The sequence below is a fragment of the Pelobates fuscus genome, chromosome 6 (genome assembly GCF_036172605.1).
Source record: "Pelobates fuscus isolate aPelFus1 chromosome 6, aPelFus1.pri, whole genome shotgun sequence".
In the NCBI taxonomy this organism is placed as follows: domain Eukaryota; kingdom Metazoa; phylum Chordata; class Amphibia; order Anura; family Pelobatidae; genus Pelobates; species Pelobates fuscus.
Window position 1 is genome coordinate 217,978,564 of NC_086322.1, and position 21,492 is coordinate 218,000,055.

A 21,492-nucleotide genomic window follows, 5' to 3' on the forward strand; every position below is an offset into this window, starting at 1 on the left:
AGAGGGGGGCTGGGGCAGTATGGTGGGGACAGAGGCTATAGAGGGGCTGTTAAGGGGCAGGGGTAGTATGGTGGGGCAGGGGCTGTAGAGGGGGAAGGGGTAGTATGGTGGGGCAGGGGCTATAGAGGGGGCAGGGGCATAGAGTGGCTGCAGGGGCAGTATGATGGGGCAGGGGGAGTATAGTGGGGGCAGGGGCTGTAGAGGGGCTGTAAAGGGGGCAGGGGTAGTATGGTGGGGCAGTTTGGTGGGGCAGGGGCTGTAGAGGGGGCAAGGGCAGTATGGTGGGGGCAGGGGCTATAGAAGGGGCAGGGGAGTATGGTGCGGGCAGGGGTAGTATAGTGCGGGCAGGGGTAGTATAGAGGGGGCAGGGGAAGTATGGTGGGGGCAGGGTCTATAGAAGTGGCAGGGGAGTAAAAAGTTCCAATAAAAGTCCAATAAAAAGTCCAGAATAATCAGCTATTATTATTCTGGACTTTTTATTGGACTTTTATTGGATCTTTTTACCCATTTATTTTGTTTTTAATGCATTATCAATAAATGTTATTTACTATTTTATACTTTAGTCCAAAGTCCTTTCTAGCCATCAGGAACTCCATTGGGGAGAAAGCTATTCCCCCTCTAAAGTAGCACATTGTTTATCAACCTCAGAGCCAGGATTTCAGGGCTCTGCAGAAGGTGAGCACAACTATTTATATCTCAAAATACCATTATAGTATGTGCAATTCTACACAGTTGTTTTTCTGCTTTTCTTCTCGTTGTATACTCCTGGAGGGACACTACCTGGGATAAAGGGGTGTGTTGCTGCCCTAAAAGCATAAAGGATCCTTTTACGGAGCCAATACCATATAGGCTCCTGTCCATGTGAGTGGTTTCAGTCATTACTTACTACCAATTATCCATTTTTGGAACATCTGCACTATATTTTTGTTTTTCTTGTTTTTGTTTCCTTTTATATGTACATTCAAGTTTTTCAAGACTGTCACTGTACCAAAGGGGTGAGTAAACCCCTCTACTGTTTAGAGCGCTCCACTTGTTTGGTATAATTTGTATACCTTATTTCTGTATGTTAACGGTAAAAAAGTTTATAAAAACGCTAAATGTGTAAAAAAAAGTTTTAAGAAAGTTTTAAATATGTAATAAGCAAAAAAAGTTTAAAAAAGAGTTTTAAAAAGTAAAAAAAGTTTAAAAAAGTAAAAGAATACATTTAAAAATTCTCATTACCACTACACCTGGAACAAACTAGAGAATAAATGATCCACCCTAAGGTTCAAAATATGCCTTTTGAATTACCCCGGAGTGTCCAAAATGGGACATGAATACAGCGTAAAAATTCAAAGTTTGAAAAAATCTGGAATAACTGTGTCTTAAATGTGCCCCTTCAATGTCCACATATCCCTGTCAAAGGTACAAATGGGGGTATTGCTGTACTTAGACAACATAGCTGAGCAAGATATGTAGTATTATACAGTCGTAGCACACATAAGGTTTGCAATATATACTGTGCAAACTCCCTTTGTGTGTCAAAAAGGCAGATTTCTTTTCCCCTCACCACAAACATTGACATAAATTGGTGAAACAATAGTGACAAGTTAAGGCACAATATACACCATATAAGATTGTGGGGTTATTTGAACAGTCACACTGCTATAATACCTTAAAATGAGACATAGGCCTGTCAAATCCATCTACGAAAATTCTAACTATAGAAACTGAAATAGTCTTGTCTCTTATATGGCATTGTAGCTTTACAGAATAGTGCCAAAGGCATACAATGGGGGTATCGTTATACTAAGCAGATGTAGCTGAACACAATATGGGGTTCTGTGCAGGAATAGCACACACCAGCTTTACGAAATACACATTACAAAAACCTTGTTATATGAGTATATGCCAAAATAAATAAAAAACACAATTTTACTCCAATATTTAGCAGATCTTGCAATGAACTGACTACGTAAAAAGTGTCAAACTAATCTTAGGTAAATAGCCTGTGAGGTCTACTTTAAATAAATATACGGTATACACTTTTGCAAAAAATGCAAAAATGGCTTGTGTCCTTAAGGGTGAGACAAGCTTCCGAAGCTGTGTCCTTAAGGGATTAATAATATACATATATAATGTGATGCAGGGTTTCCATGACATGAGTTACTATCATTTTAACTAGCAGATTTAGTGATGAGTACGGATAACTATTGCAACTCACCAAGTACATTGCTGTAATAATAGTCCCACTCCTTCCAAACTAAGAGTTGGAACATATCATGGACCAGGTAAAGCAGAAAGTTTTGGACCCTCTCCAAAAAGCACATTTGCTCCTGCAGTTCCGAAGTTGCAGCGGGAACAAAAGATGCTGGTGTAGGTGCCTTCCCACACAGTCTTTCAAAAACAAAACCTGCAGAGAATCGGAGGGTGTATACAAACGGAATATTCAGTTTCTGAGCAAGCAGTTCCCCACAGGGAAGCACAGGGTCTGACAAAAGGACATCGAAATTAGACTGTCGAATCTTGGCCAACATCCCCTTGTTCCCTACAACTCCATTACAAATCTGCTTATGGATATATGTGACATTTCTGGAAAGGGTCCTCAAAGTGTTGTAAATCTTCCAGAATGAGATATGGTGTCTCTCGTACATCCAAAACTGAAGGAACTTCTCCCAAACAGACTGGAGATCTTGGGCCGTAAACCTTACCTTGGCTACCTCTACGTGGAAATCGGAGGATTTGTTAGCTGCCTGTTGAACAGAGGCTGAGTGCACCAGCATAGTGACTCTATGACCCCTAGCAATCAGTTCTTCTATAATCTGTTTCAGGCTCATCAGATGACTGTATTCAGCCGGCCATACTAATACATTGCCACAGTGACATCTTCCAGCGAGCAGGATGTGGAATAGAAAAGATACACAGATGCACTGCAGAACTAGCATCTCTTCACAGGAGTACCGAGTGTTAATGAGATGAGGCTGGAGCTGTGCTCACAGTACAGAAAATCTCTGGGCCGTGCTGCTATCCACTGGAGCTCAGAACACGATAAAATATTCATGATTCACAAGAGTGACTAAGTGGCTTGCTGAATATCCTTATACTGTAAAACATGGAGTGGATTTGCTTGGATCAAGAGGATGGATTAGATATAATTCTGGTAAAACTAAAGGCACAGACATAAAGTGTTATTTTGAAAAAGAAAATTCTAATGGAAGGAATAGAATGCCGTACAAATCAATTCAGCTGCTGGAACATTAATGATATTTTGAAGATTCAATGGAATTGCTTATATAACATATAGTCATATTCTTTTTATTTTTTTTATTTTATCAGAGATGCTTATATGCCTTTCACACGCAGGCTGGCACAAATGAATACATAATACAGATAGATGAAGATTATCTAATATTTTGTAAACATTTTTTTTATTTTATTTGAAAGTGGAAACTGCTGTATTAGAGTTTTAAAACCAGTATCTAGTATATGTCAAAAAGCATTACGTTCCCCATATTATGCAATACATAATACGTAACACTGACATTATGCATGTATTAACCTGATAAAGCACACTAACATGAACCTTACCAGGCTATAGGTTTGCATGGTTATGTATTTCAGTGGGTGGGGTAGAGCAGCTGCAGAGGGGTAGACCACTTACATAACCTAGGTTCATATTTCTAGATCTATGAAATCTTCAGCTTTAGAACACTCAAACAATATGCGATGTATGTATGATGGGAATGAGCAATCTGTGAAGGATGCCGTTTGAGCATGTAATGAAGTTTTTCCATTTTTAACATGGAGAAATATTTTAACAAAGTACAGTGCCACTTATGTTTTAGTCCTAGCAGTGGCAGGACTGATGTAAAGAGGACCCTGGTGGAAAAAAAGGTTTTGTAAGGGGGGCGTGGTTGAACTGCTTAGCAAGGTGACCGTATAACTCAGTGCTCCCACCGATCCATGGCCGTCCAGCGCTATAAACTCCCTGCAAATTTGCCAGAAATGGGGAAGAACTCCAGGCATATTAAGGCCTCTAAGCCCCGGGACCAGAAGAAAGGAGCATTCACACCATCCCCTTACCTGTATCTTAGGATGCCGGTGGACCTTACATCGCAGGCCTCCATGTCTCAAGTAGGAGACTCCTTCCTTAGACCTGGACATACTGTCAGTCCCAATGGCTATTGACTGGGTAGCACTCCTCAAGGTATTATTCACAAAGGACGATCTCCAAGAAGTCCCCTCCAATCCTCCATTAGGGCAGACTTCCAAGTCCTCTTGTCATTGTTTTTTCCTTTAAGTACTCTTTTCGTTTTTAGTTGGGAAGCTGCAACTTTAAGAAGACACTGATGAACGTAACACTATGTTATTTAAAGGACCACTATAGTCCCAGGAAAACATACTCGTTTTCCTGGCTCTATAGTGCCCTGAGGGTGCCCCCACCCTCAGGGACCCCCTCCCGCCGGGCTGGATGGAGAGTAAAGGGTTAAAACTTACCTTTATTCCAGCGCCGGGCGGGGAGCTCTCCTCCTCCGATCCTCCTCCTCTCCTCCCATTTGGCTGAATGCGCAAGCGCGGCAAAAGCTGCGCGCGCATTCAGCCGGTCTCATAGGAAAGCATTATCAATGCTTTCCTATGGACGCTTGCGTGCTCTCACTGTGATTTTCACAGTGAGAATCACGCAAGCGCCTCTAGCGGCTGTCAGTGAGACAGCCACTAGAGGATTTGGAGGCTGGATTGACCCATTTATGTTTATAAAAAAATGGGTTAACCCTAGCTGGACCTACCCAGACCACTTCATTAAGCTGAAGTGGTCTGGGTGCCTAGAGTGGTCCTTTAAGCGTTCAAAGTCAGTGCTTCAGGATGCAGTTAATGTGTTTCACAGGTTGTTTGGAGATAATTCACATTCCTTCCTCTACAGGAGCTACTACCTTGCGTCCCACAATCTCTTTTACTGAACTTCAGGGAAGAGAATACCTCTACCTATAGGATATTTTGTTGCTGTTCACCATTTTTTCTACTTGGATTTCCCTCATTGCTCAGGATTGAGTGCATGTTGTAGACCTCTAAAATGATTACCGTTTATTCTACTTGGATTGCCCCTCATTACACTGGACCTCTTTGTTTTGTGAAGTGACTATTGCGATTTGTTAGTAGCACTCCAAAAGTGCCAACTGTCGTTGTCGCATGAGTTGGGAGGACCACTGGATGCATAGGCCTCTAACAACTGTTTTTGTGGGCAGACCAGTGGTATCTGAGACCTCTCCATCAGCATTATTGTGAAAGTAGTTTATTAAGTTGTCCTGTATATGTTTAACAAATGGCTCCTCTTGGAGGATTGCGTCGTTAAGACGCCAATTGCCTCTGCCTCAGAATTGGAATGTGTCAAACATGGTTAAAAATAATGGGCTGTGATCAGACCAAGAGGTGTCACTTATTGTACAAGCAGGGACCTAGACCAGGGCAGTGTTGTCTAAGAAGAAAGTATCTGTGATAAACTTCCCATTTCAAGTGAGTTTGCCACGAGCTCCTGAAGGAGCCTGCTTGCCCGCCTCCTGCCCACAGACTATGGACCCTCTAAAATGTAATGTAAAAGTCCCCGTTTGTGTATTTGGACTATATGGTTCGGGAACGACCCGGAAACCACCCTGGAGCTTGTTTAGCCTAATTGATACTTTGTAGCAATTTCCACCGCAGTGTTCGTCTTGGTGGCCGAATTTCCTATGGACGACCACGAGGTGGCGGCCATCTTGTTCACATAAACACAGGCAGCGGTGTTTGGTCGGCGAGTTCATGTAACTATTTTTGGACACTGAAACTCCCAAACACCGCTGGACTTCCATGATCGTCTGTGTTCAGTTCTATGACACTGTTCAGTGGAAACGTTCCCACAAACAAGGGAAACAAGATCCAGGGGTAGAAGTTCTGCAGTTTGTCCCCTGTTTCAGCTAGGAAGTGGTCTTTGGCAGAGGTAGGTGTAGGTGCTGTGAGCCTAGGAGTGGAACGTATAGTCGCTTTCTGAAGGGTGGAGCATTCTCAAATTCATATGGGCAATAATTTGAGATCAATTTTGTCAGGTTTTTACAGGTAGCCTGTTGCTGCCCCTTTCTAGCTTCAGTGGGTCTGGCGGTCATGTCTAGAGTCGGGGTTTGAATAAAGTTAAAGTCTGCACAAAGTATTCCCTGTTTGACCTTATCTTTTTTATGGAAAAGTGCCTGCAGTAAGTGTGTTGGGAAAGTAGGTAGAAACTAAAGTATATTGTATAGTTTTGAAAAGTCCTAGCATGATAATAAATCTGCCTTGTGGGTCAATGTGGAGTCTCTGGAGAGTAAAAGAAACATCTTTATGTATAAAAACCGAGACACCTTTGGTTTTATTCGAAAGAAGAAAGGACCACAGGCACTCCAAATTGAAACAGTATGCAGATTTATTAGGAAAAAATGCAACGCCAAGCAACGTTTCGACCAACAAAGGTCTTTTTCAAGCTCCTCCGACAATAAAACCTTTGGTTTTATTGTCGGATAGAGTGTGGTATTGGTCGGGAAGAATTTTGTGAAAATAGCAGGAGTTCGTGGTTTGCAGAATTAGATCTCCTGTATGCAGGAGAACATTGGGGTTTTATATGGTCTCGGAGGAGTAATCTCCTGTATGGTAACGTTAGCCGCGGCCCACATAGAAGTAACAAACCGTTATATAAATGGCCATTGGTGAGACAAGAATCTAGTAAGAGGTATATGATCAAGTTGAACAAATGTAGCTTGCACAAGAACTGATCCTGATGGCAGGTTGTCAGGATTAGGGGTAGAACTGGGTTAGGGGAAAGATGAGAAGAGAAAGGACAAAAATATCAGAATTTAAAGTGAAGGACTGAACTGTGGGCCTATTGAACCATAGAATAGTAAATGGCCATGGGGTAGTCGATGGAAGTAAAAGCAGCAATGAGCTGATGCACCGATTTTTTTGTTTTATTTTTGTAGTGAAACACTTGACTAGGACTTTTGGATATTAGCGTATGAAGGCCTAACTAGGAGGAGAAGCTCCACAGAAATGAAATCAGGTTAATGGGCAGAGTCGTGATCTAACGCATACGCCTATACAGTGCTCTAAACCAAATCAATATTACAATATTTTGTCAAAAAAGTAGCTCAAGACATTTTCTATGGGTAGTCTCTGGATGTGGAGTAGTTATGCCATGTGTTTTATCAATTAGGAGAAGAGCAAAAATAGCATGAAGGTTAAAACAGAAACAGGAAACGTAAATAAACAAATGGCTTGAGTTGAGAAGGTGCAATTGAGGTAAATACGATACCACCTAGTCCTCTTTACTTCTACCTACCTGCCTATCCACTCTGGTGACATGCACGGGATCCCAGCCATTGTTGGGGGCTGGGAGGCACATGTCGGTAAACCCCAGTCTTAGAGTTTCAGTAGGCCTTCATCCAGGTTTGTCACTGTCACGACAAGTGACCCAAACACACACAGTATAACATAAATAGAAAATGTATTACCGGACCTTAGAATGGTCAGGTTTAATGTAGATAGAATAGTCGAGTAATGCCAAGGATAAGGGAAACCAGAGATCAGGATAACGATAAGGAATAGCCAAGTCAGGGAACCAGAAAATAGGATGAACGAGAAAACGAGCCAAGTCAGGATAACAGAATGAAGAATAGTCAACAAACACAAGCTGAGTCAAAATACCAAGATACACAGACAGAAACAAGCTAGCACTAGAGGGAACAGGGCACTGAACAAAAGCAAAAGGCGCCCTTTTATAGTGGAGCGTCTATTGCTTTAAATCCACGCCCCCAAAACATCAGAAAGCTTGGAATAGTTTGAATTTTTGCGGCATCCGCGGCGTCATAAGAGGAGGCGTGCCTGGAGTGGACGGTGTCGGACATGCCATACCATTGTCTGGAGGAGTCAGTACCCGGAGCTACACCTGGTCTGTGGGAGAAAGGTAAGGTATCATGACAGTACCCCCCCTTCCAAAACCACCCACCGGGCGGGAAGATCCTGGCTTATCAGGATAACGACCATGAAAAGAACGGAGCGTGGACATCCGAAGCTTTAGACCATGACCTCTCCTCAGGACCATACCCGTTCCAATCTATCAAATACTGTAGTTTACCCCTAGAATATCGCGAATCTAGAATGGATTTGATTTCGTATTCTTCTTGTCCCTCTACTTGTATATAAGAAGGTTTGGAAATTGTTTTTGTGAATCGGTTACATACCAAAGGCTTCAATAGAGAGACATGGAAGGCGTTCGGAAATTTCAAAGAGGAAGGTAAGAGTAGTTTGTAGCAAACAGGGTTAATCTGTCCATCTATTTTAAATGGTCCGATATAACGGGGTGCAAATTTCATAGAAGGTACCTTTAATCTTATGTTCTGTGTACTCAACCACACCCTATCACCTACCACGTAAGTAGGAGAAGCACTACGATGTCTGTCCGCATTGCACTTTTGAAGCTTAGCCCTTTGTATAAGGATTTGTTTCACCCCTAACCAAGTCTCTTTTAATCTCTCCAAACTGTCTTCTACGCTTGGCATACCAGTAGGAGAGAAAGATCTGTGCGTCACCTTGTAATTAAAACGTGATAAAAATAGAGACCACGGAGCCTGTCCATCAGTCATTTTCTTAGCCTCCTCAAAATAAGATACGGTTTTGTGGTCGGTGAGAATAGTAACCGGTATAGTAGACCCCTCTAATACATATCGCCATTCCTTTAGAGCAGTAATGATAGCTAATAATTCTCTATCGTCTATGTCATACCTAACTTTGGTTTCGGTCTATTTCTTGGAATAAAAACCACAAGGATGTAGGGGTAAGTCATCCAATTGTCTCTGAGATAAAACAGCCCCTACACCTGTCTCAGATGCATCAACCTCTAACAGAAAAGGGCAAGATGGGTCAGGATGAGCCAATATGGGCGCTGAAGCGAAAGCTTTCTTTAGTGTATCAAAAGCAGCAGTGATCTCCCTTTTTTGGTCATAGGCGTGATAGGTGCCGTAATAGAAGAAAACCCCTTTATGAACCTCCTATAATAATTGGCGAAGCCCAAGAAACAGTGTATGGATATTAAACCAACTGGTGGGGGGCAATTCACATAGTCTCAAGCTTCTTTGGGTCCATCTTAAACCCAGAACCTGAAATAATATACCCTAAAAAGTGTACCTCGTTCTTGTCAAACAAGTACTTTTCCAATTTACTGTATTGTACGTTTTCCAATAACTTGGATAGGACTTGTTTAACATGACTATGGTGTTCCTCTATGTTCTTAGAATATATTAAAATGTCGTCCAAATTGACTATTACAAATTCCTGTAAGTAGTCCCTTAGTACGTCATTCATAAAGTCTTGAAAGACAGCTGCAGCATTACATAAGCCGAATGGCATAACTGCAAACTTGTAATGACCATATCATGTGTTGAAAGCGGTCTTCCATTCCCCTCTCAGATCTAGTTTAGTGAAAATTGATGCACCTTTCAACCTGTCAAACAACTCAGTTATCAATGGTATAGAGTATGCATTGTGTATTGTGATTTTGTTTAGATCCCAATAGTCTATACAGGGACATAAATCCCCTTCTTCCTTTGAGACAAAAAAGAAACCTGCACCAGCGGGTGAAGATGACTTGGTTATGAAGCCTTTTCTTAAATTCTCAGTAATGTATTCCTCCAGCACGTTGTTCTCTTTAGCAGATATGCCTCTCTGAGGCATAGTTCCAGGAAGCAAGTTAATAGCACAGTCATAGAGACAATGTGGGGGTAATTTATCTGCGTCTTTTTGCTCGAAAACAGCTTTAAGGTCTAGATAATGGTTTGGTACCTGTGTTGTCAATGGTTCCATGGTGTGAACATTTAGTAGACAAACAGGTTTAACCTTAGTCATACACCCATTCATACAAGACTCGCTCCATTTGGTGATCTCCTTTCTTTCCCAATCTATCACAGGATTATGCTTAGAAAGCCAAGGAAAACCAAGAACGATAGGGAAAGTAGGAGAGGTTATTTGTTGTAGGATTATTACTTCCTGATGTAACATGCCTACAGTCAACAAAAAAGGTATAGTTTCCTTAGTAATAACAGGAACTTGAAGTGGTCTACCATCTATGACCTCTACGGCCAATGGTTTTGGTCTTTCTTTTAATGGGAAATAATACGTTTTGGCGAAAGTAGAATCAACAAAATTCTCGTCAGCACCAGAATCAAGTAAGGCTAGTGTATGAACTGTCTGCCCTTCCTATTTCAATGTTATGAGTAGTAGAAGCCTAAGTTCTTGTTTTTCGTTAAAGCAGGACATACGTATTACACCCAAGCCTGTCCTCCGGGAGGGCTTGGGTGCTGGAGTTTTCCGATCTGTTGGGCCAAGGCCAAACAAAGGTGACCTTTCTTCCCATAGTACAGGCAAAGCCCCTCTCTCCTCCTATATTGTTTTTCAGCATCTGATAACCAAGAGAGACCTAGTTGCATAGGTTCTGTAAGGACCACAGTGGTTGTTTCAGATGAAGGAAAGGTTAGAGCTGGGTTTCGCCTAGGTCTGACCCTAGTGTTTTGCCTATGCTTCAGGCGTTCATAGATGTGCGCTAGATAGGTTATTAACTCCTCCAGAGTAATGGGTAGGTCTCTGGCTGCTACTTCATCAAGCAAGGTGTCAGAGTCTGTTCAGAAACACATTAACAAAAGCTTGATTGTTCCACTGTACCTCTGCTGCGTAAGTGCAGAATTTCAATGCGTATTCCACCAGAGAACGAGAACCCTATTTCATGCGCAAGAGGGTCTCTGCAGAATTAGCTTTTCTTCCAGGGGGATCGAATGTCCTCCTGAAAGCAACCACAAATTCCACATAGTTATATACCATCAGGTTGTCATTCTCCCATCGCGGGTTAGCCCAAACTAAGGCCCTATCCACCATAGAGGGTGATTATAAACCCTATCTTAGCTCTGTCGGTAGGATAGGCTCAGAGTTGGAGCTCAAATTGTAAACTTATTTGATTTAGGAAACCACGACAAGCACTAGGATCACTTCCGTGACACAAGTGGGATGTTATGTGGGTGGATGCACCTAGAGTGGCTACCTCTAGGTTTGTGGTGATGGTTACCGGGACGGGTATTTGCTCATCTGGCTGCAGATGTGCAGTATGGTTAAGCAAAGTCTGCAACGCAATTGCGAACTGGTCGTATGGTGATCCAACTCCTCAAAACGTGTGTCATAAACCGTTCCATGTGGGTGAACACCTGCAGGGTCCATGCCCCTATTGTAATGTCACAACAAGTGACCCAAACACACAGAGTGTAACCCAAATAGAATATGTATTACCGGATCTTAGAATGTTTAACATAAATAGAATGGTCGAGGAATGTCAAGGATAAGGGAAACCAGAGATCAGGATAACGATAAGGAATAGCCGAGTCAGGGATCAGAAAAAGAGGGGATGAAGCAGGCAGGCGGCGAGGGAGGCTCTTCTTGTAGCCTCTCACTCCTCCCTCGCGCCCCCTTTGTGATGCCGGGAGCCGGAATATGACTTAATTCCGGCCCAGGCATACTAAACAGCGCTCTCTTACAATATCTAAAATTTATATCTTTTAAGGAAATCCCACATAAGAGTACCAATTTAGGAAGCTAACTCCTAAACAGCTGGAAGAGCGCAATTAATAAAAGCCCCTGGTTAGTAATTAACTCCATTATATGGGATCGCCATATTAAAGGATACCAATTTAGGTAGCTATCTACGAAGCACAGACTTTTCATGCTTTTCATGCATGCACCAGAGGTCCACCCACCCTCTCTACCTTTCTCTAGAGTGGATCCTGTCCTTGGGCAAGCAGTTCCTGCAGGGATCACTGAGCTCTCCACCACCCATACACCAATATATTTGGGTAGAATAGGCATCTTCCAAGTGGATAGGCCATTGCCTACTCTGCCAAGCAAAAAGTGGCCACCTGTACAGTGGCAGTCACCTTGAGCACTGGCTCTCTAGCCAGGGGGGCAAGGAATAATCTGTAGCGAAGCCTATGGAACCAACCGTCCTTTAAATAACAGTAGAGTGTGGCCCAACATGGCTGCTCAGTCAAACAAAAAGTAAAATTTTCTCAAAAAAAGTCAATATATAATTTTTTTAAAATATCATGTAATAAACATTTTTAAAAAGCAACAATTGAAAATTTGACAAAAGATGTCTTTTTACTACATTATCCACAGTACTTTACTGTATAACATTGAAACCATTCAAAGCTCTAACTGTTAATGTGTGTGTGTGTGTGTGTGTGATATATATATATATATATATATTTATTTGTGCTCGGAATTTAATATGTAATGGATATTGTCTGAGATAAAAGTTGGTTGTGGTGTGCCGAAACCAACGTCCGAGTGGGCCTGTAAATAAGAGGGCACATCAAGGAGAATTGTATGTTCTAAGGGTGCTGGTGGGTGGGGAACACTTGAACTTGAACGTCAGAGGTGAGAAGGGGCTGGGAGTTTAAGTAGGGGACTTACTCCTCCCACAAATTCAGGCCTAATGGCCTTTCTACTTTAATATACTTAAATACTTACCGTATATACTCGTGTATAAGTCGATCTCATGTATAAGTCGAGGGCAGTTTTGTGACCAACAATTGTGAAATATGCTATGTCTCGTGGATAAGTCGAGGGTAAAACTTGGGGCTATGAAATTCTGTGATTTTTAGAACTATATACACACTCATACAAACACACTCTGCATTATACACACACACACTCATACAAACAATCTGCATTCTACACACATACTTATACAAACACACACACACTCTGCATTATATACGCACACACTGTGTGTATATAATGCAGTGTGTGTGTGTTTGTATGAGTGTGTGTAGAATGCAGATTGTTTGTATGAGTGTGTGTGTATATAATGCAGAGTGTGTGTGTTTGTATGAGTGTGTGTAGAATGCAGATTGTTTGTATGAGTGTGTGTGTATATAATGCAGAGTGTGTGTTTGTATGTGTGTGTAGAATGCAGATTGTTTGTATGAGTGTGTGTGTATATAATGCAGAGTGTGTGTTTGTATGAGTGTGTGTAGAATGCAGATTGTTTATATGAGTGTGTGTGTATATAATGCAGAGTGTGTGTTTGTATGAGTGTGTGTAGAATGCAGATTGTTTGTATGAGTGTGTGTGTATATAATGCAGAGTGTGTGTTTGTATGAGTGTGTGTAGAATGCAGATTGTTTGTATGAGTGTGTGTGTGTATATAATGCAGAGTGTGTGTAGAATGCAGAGTGTGTGTGTGTAGTGGGTGGGAGGAGGGCATTTTTATTATAATTTTTTTATTTTAATATTTTAAGTTTTTTATTTTATTTTAATATTTTATGTTTTTTTTTGTTTAATATTTTTTATTGTATTTTTTTTAATATTTGATTTAATTTTCGTCCCCCGTCCCTGCTTGTTAGCTTGCCAGGGAGGGGGGCTCTCACTCCCTGGTGGTCCAGTGTATGGGCTGTGTAGGAGGGGGGGCTGACAGTGAGCGGTTACTTACCTTCCTGCAGCTCCTGTCAGCTCCCTTCTCCTCCGTGCAGCTCCTCTGTCATCTCCCACTGTAAGTCTCGCGAGAGCCGCGGTGACCCCGCGGCTCTCGCGAGACTTACAGTGGGAGCTGACAGAGAAGCTGCACGGAGGAGAAGGGAGCTGACAGGAGCTGCAGGAAGGTAAGTTAATGCTCTCTGCCAGCCCCCCAACAGGACCGCCGGGCTTGTAATGAGCCCGGCGGTCCTTGTCTGTATTATGGCAATGTAAGTTGCCATAATACAGACATTAACTTGAGTATAAGTCGAGTGAGGGGTTTTCAGCACAAAAAATGTGCTGAAAAACTCGACTTATACTCGAGTATATACGGTACTTTAAATACGGAATTTAATATGTAATGGATATTGTCTGAGATAAAAGTTGGTTGTGGTGTGCCGAAACCAACGTCCCAGTGGGCCTGTAAATAAAAGAGGGCAAAGAGAAGTTCGAAAAAACACACTTTATTGCATTTGTTACATGACTAAATTCCTGAAGGCTTGGCGAAGTTCTCTTTCTGATCGTGGAATGTACGTATTGTATAAAGAGGACTTCCAGCGACCCAGTCTCTTTATGATGTGGACCGGGGTGTTAGTACTAGAAGCTGATGAAGCGGCTCCTATGCGAAAGGAATGCCCGGAGAATGAAGCTGGGTTGTAACCCAATTTTCCCAATAAGATTCTAACATGCGTGGTGAATTGCTGTAGCGAGTGGGTGCCCTTGTAGTTGTACGAGTGGTGAGTCTGGTAAGTGCGTGTAAGTGGTCTAGTGCCTTAACTGGACACCAAGCATTGTCTGTTGGAAAGAGAGGAATGATAGTGGGGTGTAGGGAATGATTAGTTTTGGTAGATGGGATTGTGAGAATGTAATAGTCGTCTACTTTAGTGAGTTGTGAGGTTTTAAGGCTGTGTGTGGTATCTCCTTGACAAACAACGGTAAATTCCCTAGGTCTTAGGAACCCATAAAAAGATTTGATCACCAGGTTAGTGTTGGGATCAAAAGGGGATTCGTTGAGGAGAATGCTAAGTAATCTAAAGATAGGCCCATCTATAGGAAGTCTGGTGGTGATAAGTGGAACCGAAACTTTAGAGATCCCCTTTAAGATTTTCTTGATGGAGTATGATGACAAAAAGGGGGTGTTGTTAGGGAAATTTGTGAGGCTGTGATGCTGCACCCCCGTGAGGTATAATTTAATTGTATTGTGGGAATGTTTTAAGTGTAAGTGGCAAAAGGAGGCAAAAGCCACCATAGTTTGGGTTGAGAAATCACCTTGTAATCCAAATTCAGCTGTAAATTTATTGAAAATGGTAAGTGCCCTACTGTAGGTGATAGTAGTGTTTGGTGATAGTGCTTGGTGCTTAAGAGTCCTAGCATGGTGCATAAGTGTGTTCAATCCAAGATTAACTCGTGAAAACTCGGTGTTCTGGATGGTTGATGGTGGGCTGACGGGAGTGCCTGGAAAAACACCTGAAATTGAGATCGAGACAGAGCGTCAGCGGCCGTGTTGTGAATACCCGGGATGTGAAGGCAAATTAAGTGGAACTGACGGTTGCTGCCAACCAGGTCAGCTTGCGAATCAGTCACATGATGGTAAGAGAGGAAGAGCGCCCCTTGTTAATGATATCGCAAGCTGACGAGTTGTCGGAATAGCATTTTACTGCCTTGCCGGACCAGAGGTGACCCCAAGTGTGTGCGGCCGCCACGATGGGGTAAATTTCAAAAAGAGCTGAAGTTTCTCTAAACCCCGGCAAGGCATCCGTCTCAGCTGGCCAGTGACCCCTAAACCAGTGATTACCAAATATAGCTGCGAAACCCGTGTTGGCTGCAGTGTCAGTGTAAATGCAGGGTAAGGAGTCGGAGAGAGGGGGAATAAACATGGAGATACCATTCCATTCAGTCAAAAACTTCCCCCACATGAGTAGGTCAGCTTTGGCGTGCTGGTCCAATGCAATTGGGCAGTCGTCCAGTACCCCGTGAAGCAGACAAAGGAGCCTGGACTCAAAAGATCTACCCTGCGGAACGATGCGCATCGCGAAATTCAGGGACCCTAATAAGGACTGAAGTTCTTTCCTGGTGCATACATCATTCCGCAGGAACATATCTATTTCCCCTCTCAGGCGGACCAGTTTTTCAGGGGGAAGGCTGGCGCGGAAGGTACCAGAGTCTAGCTCTATCCCCAAGAAAGTAAGTTTAGTAGTGGGGCCAATTGTTTTAGAGGGAGACAAAGGTACCCCGAGGGTGGAGAAAAGTGCTGAGGTGCTGAGGATATCGGTGGGTGTGCGTGCGCTTGGTTCTATTATGAGGAAGTCATCCAAGTAATGAATGACGGCGTGACACCTAATAATGTTCAGAAGCAGCCAGCATAGAGTTTCTGTGAAAATATCAAACAGTTTAGGGCTGCTTCTGGACCCAAAAGTGAGTCGCGTGGAAAAATAGTACCTGTTTCGCCATTTAACACCGTGCAAGTGCCAAAGTGATGGGTGCATGGGCAGTAATTTGAATGCGTTGGTAATGTCTGTTTTACTAAGCCAAGGGTTGCTACCAGTTGAAATGATGGTTTGGCGTTGTCTATTTTTACGTATTGTAGTGAGAATTCGTCTGCGGGAATGAGTGCGTTAATGCTAGGAACAAAAGAAGAGTGCGGTGCCGATAAATCAATAATCATGCGCTTTTTATTTGAATATTTGTGTACAGCTATGCCAATGGGGTTAGTGCGCCAGGAGGGAAACGGTGAGGAGGTGAAGGGGCCGATCATGAAACCTTGTGCTATTTCTGTGGAGAGGAGAACGTCCGTGGCCTCTGGGTCTAGGCAGGCTGATAGGAGATTGGGGCATTCCAGTGTCCCTGAGGGAATGGCTACGAGACCCGTGAGAAAGCCCTGGGTGAACCCTGTTATCAAATACTCCACTAGATGTTTACTTGGATGAGTCTTTAAGTAAAAAGCCAGGTTGTCGATATTAATGTCGGTTAGTCACTTGCTAGGGGACAACCTGGCCGGGCACATGGTCTTAGTGTGTGCCCTGAAGCAGATAGAGCAGATGTGCAACAATCTACAGGCGCTGAAGCTGCAGGAACCTGCATTGAAATTGTTGCACACCTGAGCTTTCCCTAAAAAGGAGATGGGCCTACCCAGTTTATCCCGCTGTCCACCTTCCTGTTTAAGGTGAGGAGTGGAAGTGGATTGGGGGTGGATGGATCAGCCATAGAAGGGCACAAATCGGCCAAGTGGGTTGAGGAATTGCATATGGCACAGGACGGGGGCCTCAGACCAGTGGCGACAGAATAGTTCTGTATCCATCTGACACCAGTTAATTCTTACGTTAAACTGTTTCAGATGTGTCGCCGCTTTCGCTGATATCAATTTATGATAATCATAAAAAGATGAGCCCCCATACTTGACGCCCAAATCCACCACTTTATGGAGATAGAGGTCCAGTTCCTCTCTCCTGTGGGGATATACCGAGCAGATGACATCACGGTATATCCCGAAGGCCAAAACGAAATTGGGAATCGATAATTTTTTGTTGAGCCTAGGGTCTCTGGTTTTAAGAACCACCGAGATATCGCCAAAGTTATAAGCCCTGTTCTCCAGCACGTCTTGGGAGGCAATAAGCAATGACACCAGACACACGTCCTTCCCATCTAGGATTTCTTTCCTAATGGAGTCTGGTACGGAGTGAGCTGGTGACATGAAAGGAGACGTAACTGAGGCAGGAGCTGGAGAGGGACGTATAGGGACGGGTGTTGGTGCCATAGGTACTGCCTGGGTGAGGGCTGAGAGGTCAGGAAGGTTACCTGGGGAGGCTATGGCACTCTCCACCTTGCTTAACCTGCTGTTTAAGGTCTACAAGTTGGCCAGGATTGCCGCAAGGGTGTCCTGGGTGGCTGTGCCAGCGCCAGATGGTTGACTTTGAGTGCTAGTGCCTGGCCTAGGCTCAGGGGCTTGGTTGGTCAAAAGTCTGTATAATTCCGCCTTTCGGGCAGTAGCATGTCGTCAATGGGAGATGTATCTTGCGACATTCTAGAAATTAATTAAATGAGTTGGATTTAGTAGGGGCGTCTGAGAAAATTATTTCAAGGGATGGGGGTGGGGGAATTCCTCAGGTGAACTGGACTGTAAGGTTATTGCCGAAGCGAAAAACTTAACTTAGACTAGTGACGTATGAGGCCCTACTAGTGCCAAGTGGCGGTGAGAGGCTCTATCTATGATTTGGGCGAGGTGAAATACGTTGCCACAGATGTGTAGGCCATGGCTATTTTCGTGGCATCTGACCTTGTTGAGGAAGGGTTCAAGTGTCAATGCGAATAGCAACATCTCCTGAGTACAACAGTGCCCCCAATGTACAGGTTTTATGGGTTTTTGCAAACTTACAGGGGTCAAATGTAGGGCTTTCCCCTTTTCCATGGTTTGCTGGGCCTATGTTGCCTTTAAGACCGTATGGCAGCCAAGGAATAAAAATTAACCCCATCATGGCATACCATTTGTAAATGTAGACAACCTACTGTATTGAAAATGGGGTATGTCCAGTCGTTTTAACCCCTTAAGTAGCCACTTAGTCACAAACCCTAGCCAACATTAGCGTTTACATTAGGTTTTTTTTGCTTTTTTCACAGATAAACTGCCATTTCACCGATGATATCAGTAGAATACTTTTTGCTCTGAAACACTCATATTTGTGTAGAGTAATGTCTCACGAATACAACAGTACCCCTCGAGTACAGGTTTTATGGTGATTTGGAAAGTTACAGGGTCAAAAATAAGATTTGCCAATTTCTGTTTTTTTAAATAGCTATTTGCCAGATTGTCTATGTTGCCTTTGACACGGTATGGCAGCCCAGAAATGAAAATTAACCCCACCATGACATACCATTTGAAAACTTAGACAACCCAGGATATTCAAAATGGGGTATTTCCAGTCTTTTGTAGTAGCCACTTAGACACAGACGCTTGCCAAAGTTAATGTTTAAATTTGTTTTTGGCAAAACTGCAATTTTACTGGTGATCTCATTGTCCTGATAAGTTTTACTGTTTTAAAAACTCATAATTGTGTTCAGAGAAGACTCCCGAGTATAACAATACCCCCCCATGTAAAGGTTTTATGGTGTTTTGGAAAGTTACGGGGTTAAACATAGGGCTTGCCAATTTAATTCTCTGAACTGTATGCCTGGGTTGTCAGGCAGGTCCCTCAAATTATAATGAAAAAAATCAAATAATTATGTAGTTAATAGTTAAATATATATGTAGAATGTGTGTGCAAAGTTGTGTAGTGATGCAACATGTTATAGGACAAAGTTGGTTGAAGTGTGCCGGAATCAACGTATTCAGTAGGCCAGTAAATAAAGTGGCCAAAAAGGAAGAAGTATCTTGCCAAAGAAAATTTTAATACAATGAACTTAATACAAAAAAATACCTTAAGTTGACAATTTTTCAAAAGTTCTCCACCTCTCCTGTATGGGTTGCGGTATGTATACTGAGAAGGTGGATGACTTCCATCGACCTAGTGATTTAATAACATGGACTGGAATGTCCTGCTGCAGGCCGTAGATGCGGCCCCTACCCTGAACGAGAGTCTGGAATATCTACTAGGATTTAAACCCAGCCTTGTTAGTAACAATCATACGTACAACATGAACTTTGATGTAGTTAGGACTGCCCTGTGAAGTGACAGCAAATGTGTGTCTGATGATATAGGTAGGGAGAGGAGATACGCCTCCAAAACCTTCACTGGGCACCATCTGTTTTGAGAAGGGTTATATATGAACTGAACCGGTTGTCCCAGCTGACTAGTCTTGGTACCGGATAGTGACAGTACATAATGATCGTGATGTCTAACCAAGTAGAAGCATTTGAGGCATTCATGGGAGTGATTTTTGCTATGGATGGTAAATTTGCGTGGTCTAAGGAACCCAAAAAAGGCTAGGTAGATTGTAGCTTTAATGACCGTATTGGTGATAGGTTCAAAAGGGGTTGCATCTAGTAAGTCCGATATGGCCTTGAACAGCTGTTTATCAATGGGTAACCTTTGATGCGGAGTAGAACCGCTGGCTTTGTGTATGCCTTTAAGTATGGTCTTGATTGGGTAAGAAGAAAGAAAACTGGTGTTGTATGGAAAATATGAATACATATGGTGTTGAATGCCCGTTAAGTATAGCTTGATAATATGACTTTTGTGTAACAGTGTATCAAGAGCGGCCATAGGTGATTGGAGGTTGTTGCACTCCACAATACCTGTTGGCATGTGAATAATACCAGTATGAAAACCATGCGTGAATCCCGTTATTAAGAAATCAACCAAGTATCTGGAAGGGTGAGTGGTTAAAGAGCTAGCCAGAGAACCAACATTTACCGAGGTCAGATAAGGTTAAGCATGCATTTTATTTGAGCACATAGACTTAGAATGGGCCCTAAAGCAGTGAGAACATACATGCAACAAGCGGCAAGCACTATAACCGCAGGTATCTTCATTGAAATTGTTACACACCTGAGATTTTCCTAAATATACATTTGCATGACCCAGCTTATCCTTTGCCGGATTGTCAAACTTGGCTCTGGCGCCTGGGAGAGCCATGGTAGGATTGATGTCGGCGGAGATCGGACAATAGTCTGTGGCATGCGCGGTGGATGCGCAGATTGCACAAGTTGGTGTCCTCAGTCCGGCGAAGTGCCTGCAAAACAGCTCAGTGTCCATTCTGCTCCAATCGGTTTTGATGTTGAACTGAGCCAGGATGGCAGACGCCCTTGCAGAAAAGGACCGGTGGTAATCGTCAAATGATGAACCACCGTATGTATGAGTTATTTTATCTAACGTGAGGCTGGCTTCCATGACCACGGAATCGAGGTGAATACCCAGGAAACTAACTATGGTGTCGGAACCTTCAGTTTTGCTGGGAGAGACCGGTACGCCTAAGGAATGAAATAGCTTAATGGCTTTGTTTAAGTTGCCTGGGTGGAGGAATTGTTCTCAATAAACAGTAAGTCATCCAGGTAGTGGATTACTGTATGGCACCTGCTACTTTTCGACCCGAAGGTGAGCCTTGTGAAAAAGTAGTATAGACCCTTCCATTTGATACCGTGCAGATGCCATGGAGCTGGTTGAATGGGTAGCAATTTGAAGGCTTTAACCCCTTAAGGACACATGACATGTGTGACATGTCATGATTCCCTTTTATTCCAGAGGTTTGGTCCTTAAGGGGTTAACAATGTCTATTTTACGGATCAGGCCCCAATCCCTGTATTAATGACTACGTCAATTGCGTTGCTAATTGTGGAATACTGCAGCGAAAACTCCTCTGAGGGAATCAAGGAGTTAAGACTGGGAATACCCAAAGAGTGAGGTGCGGAAAGATCTATGATCAATCTTGGTTTGCCTGAGGTTTTCCTGGTGACCACACCTATGGGGTTAGTCCTCCAGTTGGAGAATGGAGGTTCCTTAAATAGTCCAAATAAGAAACCTTCCCCCTCGGTCTGATACTATAATTTTTTTTTAAATTCTCTTTCTTGCATGTAGATCGACAGACCAATGATACTGAGGTAGTCCATATGCCCCTCTCACAACTTCAGGCAAAGCCTTAACATTTATATGAATATGCAGAAAGGTGAGCACTCACGGTCTTCACAAGAATTAAAACTGATTTATTGAAGATTCATTTAAAAGAAGATCAACGTTTCAGTCCATGTACTGGACTTTCCTCAGGATCAAGAACATACCAACAGTGTATCCATTAAGTTTATATAGCCAAATAATCAGGAAAATTAGAGCATTATGACTCACCCCAGGTGAGAGTGCAGTGCCGAGAGCATCCCGGTGTGAGGAGTGTACATACGCCTGCCTGCTCCGCCCCCCGGTGCGTGATGATGCAAAGTCTGTTACCCTGCCAACCTGTGTAAACATCGATCGCCTAATGAACGTGTATTGCGGTCCAGTACATGGACTGAAATGTTGATCTTCTTTTAAATGCTTTTTG

At 43.0% G+C, this 21,492-nt stretch overlaps 1 protein-coding gene across 2 annotated transcripts in view; it reads right to left on the reverse strand.

Annotated features, from left to right (window-relative positions):
- The window catches only part of LOC134614698 (UDP-glucuronosyltransferase 2A1-like), a 139,822-nt gene that overhangs the window by 95,360 nt on the left and 22,970 nt on the right, over positions 1-21,492 (reverse strand). The window contains exon 1 of one of the 2 annotated variants that reach the window (XM_063458745.1): positions 2,204-3,062. The exons of the other annotated variant lie outside the window; for it this stretch is intronic. Within the exon in view, the coding sequence (XP_063314815.1) occupies positions 2,204-2,924 (721 nt within the window). The 5' untranslated portion in view covers positions 2,925-3,062. Of the gene's footprint in view, positions 1-2,203; positions 3,063-21,492 lie in introns of those variants that run through there. 2 annotated transcript variants of the gene reach the window in all.